The sequence below is a fragment of the Artibeus jamaicensis genome, unplaced genomic scaffold, assembly GCF_021234435.1.
Source record: "Artibeus jamaicensis isolate MK-2021 breed Jamaican fruit bat unplaced genomic scaffold, CSHL_Jam_final scaffold_847, whole genome shotgun sequence".
In the NCBI taxonomy this organism is placed as follows: Eukaryota; Metazoa; Chordata; class Mammalia; order Chiroptera; family Phyllostomidae; genus Artibeus; species Artibeus jamaicensis.
Window position 1 is genome coordinate 8,986,394 of NW_026522057.1, and position 14,915 is coordinate 9,001,308.

Here is a 14,915-nt window from a genome sequence, read left to right on the forward strand (position 1 = left end):
TCATAGCCTATACTTCATTAACAGAAACTGCAAAGCTTTACCTTATATAAACTCAGTCAAACCATAAACTCATAAACCTTCAGCCATGTCTTCTATACCAAGAAGACAAATGTGAGTCCTTGAAGACTCACATTTCCCTAATTCTGCACTGAAATTGAAAAAAATCAGAGAACAGTGGTATTTAGAAACAAAGTGGAATAATAGCCTTAATTACTACTCAGGAAACATTTAATATAACTCTTGTTGATTCCTTAGCTTTATTCTCAAAAGATCATTCAAACTGCCTCAACCTTCATTAAGAGTCTCCTCTTACCCTATCAACAAACTACTTCACTTCTTAATCAGCAACTTCCGCTCTCAAATGAATAATTCATATGTGAAAGGAAAAGAAGGGGAGAAAAAAAAGGTGAAATGTTTACTTGAGCATTGTCAGGTTCATCTTTAATTTTGTCTAGTAGTCCCTGCTGTGGTGCCATTGCTTTGTCATACTCATCATCCAAAGGTTCTTCTTTAATTCTAATATTTGATGCAAAGGAATTCCCCAGTTCCGAACCAATGGATTCTTTATTGGCAAATGGATAGCTGGAATCCTAAAACACAATATAAATGATTAATAAATATTCAGATTTTAGAATTATTCCTCTTCAGGTTCAACACCCAAAGAAAAACTCACTGGAAATGAAGACTTCTATGGACAGTCATCACAGTCCCTAAACCTAAAAGTAAATGTGAAATATGTCTAAATATCAAATACAAATAGAATCTAAGAGCTAAGACTTCTTAGAACATCTCCAAGATGCCCTTTCCAAAATAATAAAGCAAATAAAAAGTCAGCACTCCACCTACTACATATAGTTACAGTTTAGAAAGTGACATTAAAAAAACTTTGACACTTGCCACAGTTACAGCATTCTACATACACACTGAAAACTTACCCTAAAGTTTGTTTCTGGGGTTTGTGGTAAATGAGTATGTAATGTTTCTTCAACTTGATTAGCTATTGAAAGAAAAACAAAACAAAACAAACACATGTATATGAATAATAAATCTTATAAAGAGTGACCTAAAAAGCTATCATTTGATAATCACCTCTCTTTTCCAACAAAGATGCTCATTAGCATGAGATGGGTCCCAAAAAACACTCAAAGGTAGTTTCTTTCAAAGTAAACAATCTGGCCCCACCTAACTCTTAGCTTCAAGGAACACTTTTCCTTGCTCAAACCTAAATAAAGTGATTACTTTATTCGCTGTGCTCTGAAAATTACTTGTGTTTGTTCTTCTCCATTTCTACTTATATCATTGCAAATCCCCTCTAATCCTAATCTTTATACAGTCTTCCAGACACAGCTCAGTTCAAAATTCACCTGTCCTCTATAAAACCATTCCTGGCCAATAAGTTAAAAATCATCTCTAAGAATACCTAAAACACTATTTCAGTTATCTGAAGGAAATTTTCATGTACTGCCTTATGACAAACTCTCCCACCACTGTCTTTAATTATAAATTAAATCTTATGCTATTCGACTGTTGACTGACACTGCTAATACTTGACTTGTCCCTTCTAATACTAGACATTACAATCCTTGAGGATAAGTACATTCGTTAATACTCAATATCCCTACAGGGAATACTAAAAATGTATACTGAATAATATAGTATACCCTTGCACAGCCTTCTTACGTAATGGATACTTAAAGTGATTGTTGTTTTTAACAATACTAATTTATTATTTCTACTGTATTTTTCTTAGTATTGTCAGAAGAAATTTAAGGTTTGGTAAACTACACCTTACTTTCCCTTGCATTTACTGAACATTTATTGAAACATTACTATTTTCACTGTACCCAAGAATATAAAGATGAATCACAGGTATAATCTAACCTTCAATAAATTCCTAGACCACTATGAAAGGCAGAACAAGTAAGAACTATAATATTGTATGAAATAAACTATAATGAGCTATGAACAAAATGCTATGAAAATACAGATAAGGAAAAATTCATTCTTGATGTAAAAATGTTAAGTATGACTACAGTGTAGAAGAAGTTTATGAGTTAAGGCATTGCTGGATAAGAAGTATTTTTACAGGCACATATACAAAGAAAGAAAATGGCATGCAGGCAAATGCAACAGTAAGAGAAAAAGGAGGCATGAGGAAAATATATGATATATTCAAGAATGGAACTAGAGCTAAAGTATAGGGTACACTGAGCAGAGAGGCTCAAGAAGAGTCTCAAGAAACTTTTAAAACATAAAACAGAAATATTATTTAAAAAATCCTCCCTAATTTGGTGGGACAGCAGTTTGAATTAGTGCTTACAGCACAAAGAAGTTAAATCCAACTTCAGGTTCCAATGTTCAACCAAAGAAAATGAACAGGTGATTGGAGTATCTTGCCTTCTCATCAAAATATTGCAACCAGGGGAGGGAGAAATGAGGTTTAGAGCTATTTTTCAACCATTTATACCATTACCAAAAGTTACAGGGAGAAATTCACTCTGCAAAGAACAAGGATAAAAGAAAAATGACAAGCTTACAATGAATTTAACTGTTCCCACTTTCCTCAGCATCAGAAGTAAAAAAAGCTTTATTATTATAAGTATGTTGTTATTATGTTTTATTGCTCTATTCCAACAATTATTACCTGCTTTATCAAAAAAACTGCTTTTCAACCTTGAATCCAACTCTTTATGGGGTTTGTCCAACTGTTTTTCACGTTCATAAGTTAGGTCTCTATTTTTCTCCTTTCCAGAAAATGTCTCTTTGTTGTTTTCTCTTACTAGACTAAAATCTTTCGGTATTGATTTAAAGACAGAAACCTGATCAAACTGTTTGGGAAAGTCTTTTTTTAATTTATTTTGAATCTGTATTTCATTTTCATTGTCTGATTCATGCTGTGTGACTCTTCTCTCTACTTCCAAGCTATCATCAGTATGAACTGAAGAAACAAGATTGTCCTTTGAACTAAAATCCTGTTCATCCTCATTGTCACTACCAACGACTGGAATTCCTGCAAGATCCCCAGAGTTCAAAAAATAATCATCTTCATCCAGCAATGAATTTTCAGATCCTGTTTGATTCGGCATTCCATAAGACATGCTGTCAAGGGTAGGAGTTAAGTTGTGGTCTATATCTTCAGACATTTCTGTATCCATGATACCACCACCTTAAAAAGTAAAATACTGTTTAGACAAATGATAATGCTAAAGTTGACCACATTTTATAAGGCCTGTCTGGTATTTAAACAAATATTTGTATTTTTATTTCCAAACAAAATATAGATATTATTGCAGTATTCAATTAACAGTTTGAGACAGTGTGACAGATCTGACTATCCCTATTTGACAGATAAGGAAACAGGGACCTAAAACTTGAGAAACTACTTTTAGTTAGGAAGAAAGGCAATGCAATATAGAAAATAGTACCTACTTTAGAATCAGACATACCTGTGTTGAAATCACAGCATGATCACTGAAAATCTGTGACCCTGAGAAGTAAACTCTCAGGTTTCTTTATCTATAAAGCAGTATAATACTAACCTTGGAAATTAATTTATGGTGAGGATTAATGATAGTGTATATGAAGGACCTACTAACAGAGTGACTGACACATAGAAAGGAATATGAAAGTGACAATTATAGCTACTATAATGATTATTCTGGGGACTTAATATTAGAACCCAGGTCCCTGGTCTCAGAGTCCCAATATCTCTGCATTAACTCTAATAAACATAGTAGTTAATGCTTACAATAATAATATTTAAACATTAAAATAAAATTTATTCAAGCTAGAATAAATTTAGGAAACAGTTTACTAGTCAAAACTGTGTGCTCAAATCTTTCTCATTCCAAAATAAAACAAACAACCCCCCCCCCCACGAGCCTTGTATTTCTCTTGCCCTCATTCACCTTTCCTTTACAGTCAAACTTCTAGGAAAAAATAGTCTACATTGGTTTGTTTTTATTTCATCTTAATCCTTTGAATGAATTCAATCTGGTTCCCAATTTTGCATTTGAAATGCTCTCAAGAAAATCATCAATGATCTCCTAATGGTCAAATCCATGAGGACTTGTGCAGCAAACCCATTACAGGGTATATCTCTCCTGGATAAAATTCCTTTGGTTTCTTTGACACTGTATTTCTTCCTACCTTTCTAATCGGTCTATAAATTCATTTCATTTTCCTCTTCCTCTATGTACTCAGTATCAGCTTTGCACCAAGATTCTAGTTCTATTCTCATTTTATACACTTGGACTATTTTATTTACTATCATAGCCTTGACTTTTGCTGCTGACCTCCTAAATACTTTAGCTTAGACCCAAGAGTCAGAATTCTATATTCTTATAGGTTCCCTATAGGGATCTCCAACTTAGTAACTCTAAAACCAAACTCATCCTGTGTCCATTTCAAGCATATGCTTCTTGCATTTCCCTCACTTAATTAACAGTATCACCAAACCAGAAGTTTGATCAAGACAGAAAAAGAGAACACTCCAATCCCCCCACCCCGCCAGACAAATTCTCCAAATCCATCTCCTCCACTCAGCACCATTCTAACACCCACATCTCTTCCTGCTGACTATACTAAATCCAAATCCACGTAGGTTTTAAGAAGCTACCACACTCCTACAAACCCTAACCATGAACTACATTTAATTGGCCCATGAGCAGCCAAACTGGAACTGATAAAAACACACCGTGAAACAAACAGTAAAAATATCAGTGGCACCAATATAGCCTTGCTTTTATTTGTCCCTGAAGCCCATATGAAACCTCCAGTGTGACTGGTTCTTCAAATCACTGCCTGGGTTCTATGATCCAGGATAAATTCCTCTTTTTAAGTTGATCTGAGCTAGATTACTACTTATAATCAAGTCCTAACTGATACAGGGTCCAAATGAAAACATTTGTCAAGTGGCTCTTCTCCATTAATTTAAAACACACACACACACACACACAATTATCTTTCTAAACCATAAATCATTCTATATTATACTTTCCTTTAAAGCCCTTCAACAGCTCCTCACTGCCTAAAGTACTCATTCATTTGGCACATACAGGGCAGGGTAAAAGTAGGTTCACAGTTGTTCATATGGAAAAAAATACAGTAACTAATAAATGATAACAAGAATAAACTGTGTTTTGCATATTCATAACCATAAACCTACTTTTTGCCCCACCTGTCTTTATTAGGAAACCACTATGTGGTAGGTATTGTGATGATAATCCCCCCTCCTCACAGAATTAGAAAAACAGACAAATAGAGGAAATAATCACCATTTTTACTTAACAAATAATTAAAACAACAGATGTAAAATCTTAAAAACAGCTACAACTCAATTTCATATGGTATGCCACAGAGAGAGAGAAGCAGGGAGGGAAGGCATCACACAGTGTTACATTCATTGTACTGTTCTTTCCATTGTTCTATTTATTTAAAAATCCTCATAATACTATTGAAAGGAGTGGTGGGAGCTACTTCAGAGCCCTGCAGTTGCCATGTATAGTGAGTACGCATTGAGGTTGGTGGGCACCCACTTTGGCTGTGAGCCTGGCCATGGCACAGCAGCTCTACCAGGATCAGGGCATCACCCTGTGTGGAAGCACCAATATCACTGGCATCTCATTTGGCATCAACAGCATTTATCCCTCTGAATCCTTTACTCAAGTGCAGAAATAAGAACTCACCTCGCTTATAACTACTGACCCTAAGCTCATGAAATACCTAAATAATGTGGTGGAATAACTAAAAAACTGGTTAAACAAGTGTTCAGTCAGAAACTGGTGGTATTCATCTCAAATACTGAAAGTGGTGAGGTCCTTGAAAGATAGCAGTTTGAAAGTGAGAGTGACAAGAATGCCAAAGATGACAGTACACCTAGAGCAAAGTCTCAGAAAGCTCTCCAAGATGAAATTCGCTGATTGATCAGATAGAACTCAGCTACGGTAATGTTTTTGCCGCTGTTAGAAGTTTCTTGTTCATTTGATCTGCTCAACTGTAGACAAAAATTTGGTTGTACCTGAAATGTAGGAAGAGTTTGGGACCAGAGTTTATTAACATTTCGGAGCAAGTCCATCTGCATTCCTTCACTACTAAAATCCAAAAAGTAAACAGCATGGTGGCCTACAAAATCCCTGTCCAAGACTGAAGACAAACCTAGAACAATAATGTAATTCTCAAATGTGTGTTTCCTAAAACCAAGTCTAATATAGTTTGTGCTGTATTTCACTGATTAATTACTAGATGGGGAAAACTTAACATTACACTTTAACTAACTGTAAATAATTGTTCCATTTTCTGGTACCTGTTTGACTTTCCACAGAGTTGATATTATTTTTTTACATACTATTCAAAAGGGAACTGAAGATTATATCAGCACTGTAATGTCAATTTTTTGAAGGTGGTAACTAGATGGAAAAACTTTTGCTCTAGCCCTGGCTGGCATAGCTCAGTGGATTGAGCATGGGCCTGAGAATCAAAGGATTACAGTTCAATTCCCAGTCAGGGCGCATGCCTGGGTTGCAGGCCAGTTCCCAGCAGGGGATGCACCAGAGGCAGCCATATATTGGTATTTCTCTCCCTCTCTCCTTCCCTTCCCCTCTAAAGATAAAAACAAAAAACAAACAAAAAAACCCAAACTTTTGTTCTAAAGCTAAATGCCTTCGCAAATCAGACCTTTTGGTCAAGTAGCTTGACTGAGAATATAGGTAAATATAAAACACAGCAAAAGAAGTCTGAATATTCAGAATCTTTGTTTAGCTCCTGAAGTAACTGATAATCCACAATAACAAAATAATGCTGGTAGGTCCTTTTGCTATTTATTTCATTTGTACAGTTTCTATATTGAAAAAATCTCCAATTATTTGACTTAATATATGTAATTTACACTTACAAAACTATCACTATTCTGTTTGAGTTCCAGTGATACAGAATTCTTAAACATGTCTTTTTATGTTTTATAAAATCATATTTTAAATGACAATGATAAAGTTAAATGTGCATGTTTTTAAAAAAAATTCTTAACCAAACCCTGGCTGGTGTAGCTCAGTGGATTGAGCGCGGGCCTGTGAACCAGACAATTGAGGTTCGATTGCCAGTCAGGGCACATACCGGGGTTGCAGGCCAGATCCCCGCAGGCCAGTTCCCAGCAGGGGACACACGAAAGGCAACCATACATTAATGTTTCTCTCCCTCTCTCCTTCCCTTCCCCTCTAAAGATAAATAAATAAAATCTTTTTAAAAAATCATAATAAAATCATTTAAAAAAAATTTAAAAGAACTCTCAACCAGATCACATAATGTGCTCAGTAACTGTTTAATGAATGGAAAAGAATATGTTTTTCATGTGGTCAGCAGTTTAATCTAATAAGTTCCACAGCAAGTGAGAAAATATTAAAAAATAACACTGCTAGCAACTTTAAAAAGTTCTATATTTAAATTAAATCTGGTACTGGAGGAGCCAAGATGGCGGAGAAGTGAGTGGAAGTTACATTAACTGCCTCCCAGGACCAATCTGGAATTACAACTAAATTGCGGAGAAATCACCTGGAACAAACAACTGAACAACAGTGAGAGAGAAACCTTATAACCAAAGACAGACAGGACTCAGCTTCAGCACAACATGACTGGTAGGGAGTGCGGTGGAGATGCGAGAGGGCTGAGAGTTCATGGGCAGCAGGTGAAGTGCCTGAGGGATATTTAAGCAGCCAGTTAGAACCCCCTGAGAAGTGTGGGGACTAAACCCTAAGCTGGATTCCCAAGCCTGGAGCCACAGAGCCTAAAAAGTACACACATAACAACCAGCTGCAAAAATGGCAGAGTTGCTCTCTGCCAGAGGTGGACAGCTGGAGACACAAAGAGTCAATGCATAAATTTTCATTCACAGCCACCTACCCTGGCCTCCAGCAAAAGGTGTGTGTGCGTGTGGGGTACAGAGTAGACTAGAGACGCTTGAGAGACTAGGGATGGAGACTTTGGGGACAAATAGAGAGCAGCTGCTGGGATCCAAGTGCTGAGTCATCTCCCTATACTGCAGTGGTCATCTTGCTCAGGCAGACCACTCCCCTCCGAGTGGCCCCAGACTGAGGGGAAACAAGAACCCCACCCCCAGGAGGTGGCCAGCCCTGTGGTGCTTAAGCCTGACTGCTGAGTGCAGGGTTCCTAGATCAACTGAGAGAGTCAGCTACAGAGACTAGATCCCCGAGAGTTTTGAACAGGCTGCCTAAGGTCAGAAGAAGTCACCATCAGACATCACCAAAGGCGTATCCAGAAAGAAAAAACAGTGGTAAATACTAGATGCTACCAAGAAGAAATCCACCATGGTCTTCTCCATGACTTGCGAAATTTTCTTCCTAAATAGCTTTTTAACATCCATGTTTTGTCCTTCAAGTTTGTGCTCTTAAATCACTAGATTTTATATTATCATTTATTTCAATTCGCATATTTTGCCCTCCCTTCTCTTCTTACCCTGCTTTACCTTCTTCTTTCCTCTTACCATTTTTGTTTTAAATTTTATCTTCTCTCTTGCTACAACTTGTTGCCATTCCACACTCTTATTTCTCCCCCATCCAGCCTCTCAAAACCGATTTTCTTGTCAATGGTTATCTCATATTCTTTCTCTCACTCTCAAAAAAACCATGTTCTCTCTGCCCCTTTAACAATCTTTGCTCACTAGTTGTGAACAGAGTATTTGTTGCATTTTTCCAATTTTATCTCTAGATCTCCACTAATTTTGTATTTCAAATTCCAAATCTCATTCCCCTCTTGTACTTTTTTTGGTCTCAAATTTTAATTTTGCCCTGTCTTAGCCTGTTTTTTTCTTTTATCCTGCCCTTTTTTTCCTTTTTTCATCTCAAATTTTAATTTTTCCCTTAGTTTGGTTCTCATTCCTTACTCTTAGTATTCCTGCTTCTTCTATCATCTCAAAATCACTTCCCTTTCCTCTGGACATCTCTTAAGCTTTTCCTTCTTTCTTCTTTCCCTCTTATTACCATACCACATATATTAATTTTAGCTTACTTGTTGATAGTGCTGTGATAAATCTTTCTCTCCAATTTGGTTCCTATTTTTTTTAATATTTATTTTTCCCCCTTTTTTCTTTCACTCTCACTTTATTGTATATTATTTTCTTTTAATTTGTTTAAATCTATTACTATATGCTCCCCTTTACTTACTCTATTACGCCTTCTTCATTCCCTTAACTTATAATGTAAATTTTACTTTCTCTCTTCACATTGTTCCAATTCCTTACTCTTATTACTGCTCTTCCCTCTACCCTCTCGAAATCATTTTTTCTTTCATCAGGTCATCTCATATTTGCTCTCCTTTCTTGTAATAGTCTTAATTTCTTTACACCCTTAATAATACTGGATCATTTGTTGTTGATAGTGGGACTGCAGGAAGGAGTTACTTTTGCAGGTGTGGGTTTGTCTCCTAGGCTTTGTGATTTTGTTCTGGCAGCACCTGCACAACAGCACACAAGACATGGTGGATGGAATGACCTCTGGTCAACCAGCTGGAAATAAGAACCCAAAGAGGAATGACCCTACAACAATCAAAACCCAATTACAGCCCTGGCTGGTGTGGTTCAGTGGACTGAGTGCCGGCCCGGGAACCAGAAGGTCGCTGGTTCGATTCCCAGTCAGGGTACATCCATGGGTTGCATGCCAGGGGTCCCCAGTTGGGGTTGGGTGTGTGAGAGGCAACTGATCAATGTATTTCCCACATGTTGGATGTTTCTCTCCATGGTTTGATGTTTCTCTCTCTCTCATGTCCCCTCTCTCTAAACATAAATAAATAAAATCTTAAAACAAAACAATTACATCCAGAGAGCCAACATAAACAGCATAAAGGGCATCCAAGAACATCAAGGTCAAGGAGATTAAGGAGACTACACAAACCTCTCTTACCATAAAAGTTCACACCACAAAGACAGGGAGACAAAACAGATCAATTTAAGAAGCAGAAGCAAACAAGAGTCTCCGAAAAAAATGGGAAGACAAAGAAACAACCCCCAATCAAAAGGAAAGAAGGAATCCCCAGAAAGAGTTCTAAATGAAATCAAGGCAAGTAAATTATCAAATATGGTGTTCAAAACAATGGGTAAAAGGAAGCTCAATGAGCTCAGTGAGAATTACCAAAAACTACAGAAAAGGTCCAAGGAACTCGCTGTAAACTACACCAACATGAAAAAGGACACAGAAACTATCAACAAGAGCCAGGGGAAAAGAAGAACACAATTTCTACATTGAAGAACACAGTAGAAGGAAATCAAAAGCAGGCTTGACGCAGAGGATCCTCAAAAAATTAAAAATAGAACTGCCTTTTGACCCAGCAATTCCACTGCTGGAAATACCCTAAGAATCCCAAAACACCAATTCAAAAGAACCTATACATCCCAATGTTCATAGCAGCATTATTTACAATAGCCAAGTGCTGGAAATAGCCTAAATGCCTATCAGTAAATGAGTGGATAAAAAAACAGGTACATTTACACAATGGAATACTATGTAGCAAAAAGAAAGAACTCATACCTTTTGCAACAACATGGATAGAACTAGAGATTATGCTAAGTGAAATAAGCCAGGAGGTGAAAGACAAATACCATATGACCTCACTTATAAGTGGAACTTAATCAACCAACCAAGCAAGTGGGCAAAATAAAACCAGGGACATGAAAATAAAGAACTGACAGTGACCAGAAGTGAGAGGGAGGGGGACAATGAAGGAAAGAAGGAGACCAGTCAAGTCAAGGAACATGTATATAATGAACACAGACGACATGGGTGAAAGGCGATTGGAAGTAGGAGGGAAAGCAGGGCATGGGAGAGCAATGGGGGGAAAGTGGGACTACTGTAACTAAAAAACTAAAAAATGTAATGCAAAATAATAATTTTTAAATATAATAAAGTTAATATCTATACATTATACCTAAAATTTAATTAAATCTCATTTATAATAGTGTAAATTTCAAATATATAGGGATAACAAAATATATACAAGACCTCTATTCTGAAAAACTACATAACACTGCTAAGAAAAATAAAAGATCTAAATAAATTGAAAGACATTTCTATAATATACACAAATAAAATCAATACTGATACAGAAATAAATATTAATATTTAGTATTAAGACATAAATATGTATAAATATATAAACTAATAGAATGTAATGGAAATTCCAAAGAGAGATTCCAACATATACAGAACTTAAATATATCTGAGTGGTACAAATTCAGTGATGAAAAACATATATTATTTAGATGAAAAAATAAATTTTTAACATAGTAGCACAATCAGCTAGCTACTCATCTAAAAAAAACAGAACCCAATCTTATTCTAACTCCAAAAATATATTTTGAATTAAATAATACTTAAATGCTAAAATATAAAATAAAAAGCTTTAGATTATAAAATTTTATTTAAAGCCATTAAAGATTTAAATGAATGTTAACATATACCAGGTTTAGAGATAGGACGACTCAATGGCATCAACATGCCATTTTTCTCTCTCTCTCTCGATTTACAGATTTAAGACAATTCCAATCAAATTCCCAACAAGATTTTGTTGTTACCTGATTTTGTTTTGTGAGGGACTTGGTGAGGTATTTCTAAAATGAATAGTGGCAAGAACAGTCAAAACATTCCTGAAGAACAATTTACAGGGATGTGAACCATGAGCTTATCAAGATTCGGTACATAACTAAATTAATTAAAACAACATGGTACTGGCACAGGAATAAAAAATAGTCCAATGGAATATCAACTGAGAACATGGGAAAAAAGCCCACAGTTTTAACTTTGTAGATCACTAGGAAAAGGAATCAGTATTTCTAAATGGTAGTGAAACAATGTTAGCATTATGAAAAGAAATAAAATTAGTTCCCAAACCATAAAAAAGTTAAATCTAGGATAATTCAAGAGCTATATGTAAAATGTAAAATCAACCAATATTTTAGAAGGCAATATCAGAGGTCTTTCTGACCAACCTCAACCAGAAAAGTTTTTACTAAATATAATGGGGGGAAAAGCAAACCATAAAGAAAGACTGATACATTTTTTAATCATTCAACTACATTAATTCCTGCTTATGCAAAGACTTTATAAAAGCAAGTCATAAATTAGAAGTTTACCCTTCACAATATTCAGAGAACTCCTACAATTAAGTTCAACAAACCAATAGTAAGCAGACAATAGATTTAACTCAACAGTCATTTTGCAAAAGAATGTGAAATGGTTAATAAATATAAAAATGTATTCAACTAAATTATTCATCAGGGAAATCCAATTTTTTACAAAAATGAATTCCATGTTCTACCCACCGTATTCACAAAGTTTAAAAGTCTAAATAACATCAAATATTAGCCAGGTGCATACCGATCAAAACTCTAACCAATGGTAAAAGTATAAATAAATAAAACTATGAAAAAAAAGTTTTGCATTTCTAGTAGAGTATAGACCCCCCCCCAGGCCTGAGCAATCACCTCCCCAAATATACCCAATATACTCCAGGGCAGTGATGGGTAAACTATGTCTGCACACCAAATCTCTATATATACATGTACAAGGAATGATTTTCACATTTTAAACGATTTCAAAAAAAATTGTCTGACAGGTGGAAATTTTGTTAAATTAAATTCAAAATTTATTCTCTTTTTTTACTGGAAAAAATGTTAACTCCTTTATGTATTGTCTTTGGCTGTTTTCATGCTACAAAAGCAGAGCTGAAGCCCTGGCTAGTGTAGCTCAGTGAACTGAGCACAGGCCTGCGAACCAGAGTATCGCGGTTTGATGCCCAGTCAGGGCACATGCCTGGGTTGCGGACCAGTTCCCAGCAGGAGACGCATGAGAGGCAACCATACATTGATTTTTCTCTCCCTCTCTCCTTCCCTTCCCCTCTAAAGATAAATAAAATCTTAAAAAAAAAAAAAAAAAAAGCAGAGTTGAGTTGTTGCAACAAGACAGTATGATCTATAAAGTATTTACTATCTGGCTAGAAAGAGGTTGTAACAGACCTATTTTTTGACAAAGGCCAACCATAAGAAATAGATTTTATAGTGAATTCCATGCATAGTACTTTCTTGTATGTATCAAAAAACATAAACAAGAATGTTCATAGAGGAAAGATTAGTAGGGAAACTAGAAACATTAGGAAGTATATAGACAATAAAATAAATTTTAAAATTGTGATCTATTTTAAAAATAAGAGCTAAAACTAAATTCATAGAAGACATAGGGGAAAAAATTCATGACATCGATTTTGGCAATGATTTCTTGGATATGACTTCAAAAGCACAGGCAACAAAAAACAAATGGGACTACATATATTTTTAAGACTTCTCCACATCAAAAGAATTAATCAACATAATGAAAAGTCAACGTACAAAATGGGAAAAAAAGGCTCTGACAAAGTTTAATATCTAAAATATACAAGGAACTCATAAAACTCAACACCAAACAGTAAATCCAATTTCATATTGGCAGACGACCTGAACAGATACATCTTCCAGGAAGACATACAAATGGCCAGCACACACATGAAAAGATGTTAAACCTCACTAGCTCTTGGGGTACGTAAATCAAAACTACAGTGAGATACCACCTTACACCTGTTAGAATGGCTATTACCAATAAGACAAGTCATAACAAGTATTGGAGAAGTTGTGGAGAAAAGGGAACCCTCATTCACTGCTGTGAAAATAGACTGGTATGGCCACTATGAAAAAGTCTGGCCCTGACTGGTGTAGCTCAGAGGATTGAGGCTGGGCCTATGAACCAAAAGGTCCCTCATTCGATTCTTAGGGCACATGCCAGGGTTGCAGGCCAGGTCCCCAGCAGGGGGCACATGAGAGGCAACCATAAACTGATGTTTCACTCCCTCTCTCCCTTCCCCTCACTCTAAAAGTAAATAAATAAATAAATAAATAAATAAAGTCTGGCAGATCCTCGAAAAATTAAGAATAGAGTTACCACGTGACCCAGTAATTCCTCTCCTGGATATCTACACAAGAAACTTGAAAACACATACTCACAAATATTTATGCATCACTATGTTCAGCAGCAATACTCACAAGCAGCCAAGAGATGAAGACAACCAAAATGTCCTTCAGTAGAGGACTGGATAAAGAAAGTGTGATATGTACACAAAATGGAATACTGCCGTTTGTGACAATATGAATGGCCCTTGAGAACATTATGCTAGGTGAAATAAGTCAGTCAGAAATAGCTAAGAACCGTATGATTTCACTCATGCGGGGTATAAAACTGAAATTCATGGACACAGATATGTGGTAGTTGCCAGAGGGTTAGGTTTTGGGGATGAAGGATGGAGGGCACCTAATGTATGGTGGCAGAAGATGGTCTGACTTCAAGGTGGTGGGCACAAAGTACAATATAGAGATCTAATATATAGAGATATACACTGGAAACTTATGTGATTCTACTGTCAACCCAATAAATTTAATAAAAATTATCTTTTAGAAAAAAAAGTTATAGCTGTGGCTCAGTGACAGCCTGCGGTCGCTGGTTAGATTCTGTCTAGGGCACATGCCTGGGTTGTGGGTCAGGTCTCCAGCAGGGGGCACATGAGAGGCAAATGATGTTTCTCCCCCTCGCTTCTTCCCCCCCTTCCCCTCTCTAAAAATACATAAATTTTTTAAAGTTGTAAACTTAAATAAAGCAAGCAAGAAATTGTTTGGTTTCCAAGGAAGGGGAAAAATAGGAGAAAATACTTGCAAATCAACAACAAAAAACAAATAACTCAATTCAAAAATGGGCAAAAGACTTGAATATACATTTCTCCAAAGAAGATGTACAAATGGTCCACAGACAAAAGATGGTCAACATCAGTAATCATTATAAAAACACAACTCAAAACTACACTGAGATTATCAGCTCACCCCCATTAGAATGGCT

The 14,915-nt window shown here is 36.0% G+C and overlaps 1 protein-coding gene and 1 pseudogene across 5 annotated transcripts in view; one reads left to right on the plus strand and one right to left on the minus strand.

The window, feature by feature from the left end:
- The window catches only part of ZMYM4 (zinc finger MYM-type containing 4), a 136,180-nt gene that overhangs the window by 50,925 nt on the left and 70,340 nt on the right, over nucleotides 1-14,915 (minus strand). For all 5 annotated transcript variants that reach the window (XM_037149262.2, XM_037149263.2, XM_053660312.1 and 2 more), the window contains 3 exons: nucleotides 2,645-3,166; nucleotides 936-997; nucleotides 420-590 (listed from right to left, as the gene is read on the minus strand). In XM_037149262.2, coding sequence (XP_037005157.2) covers nucleotides 420-590; nucleotides 936-997; nucleotides 2,645-3,166 — 755 coding nt within the window. The remainder of the gene's footprint in view (nucleotides 1-419; nucleotides 591-935; nucleotides 998-2,644; nucleotides 3,167-14,915) is intronic.
- Nucleotides 5,557-6,148, plus strand: LOC119052206 (mitotic spindle assembly checkpoint protein MAD2A-like; annotated as a pseudogene).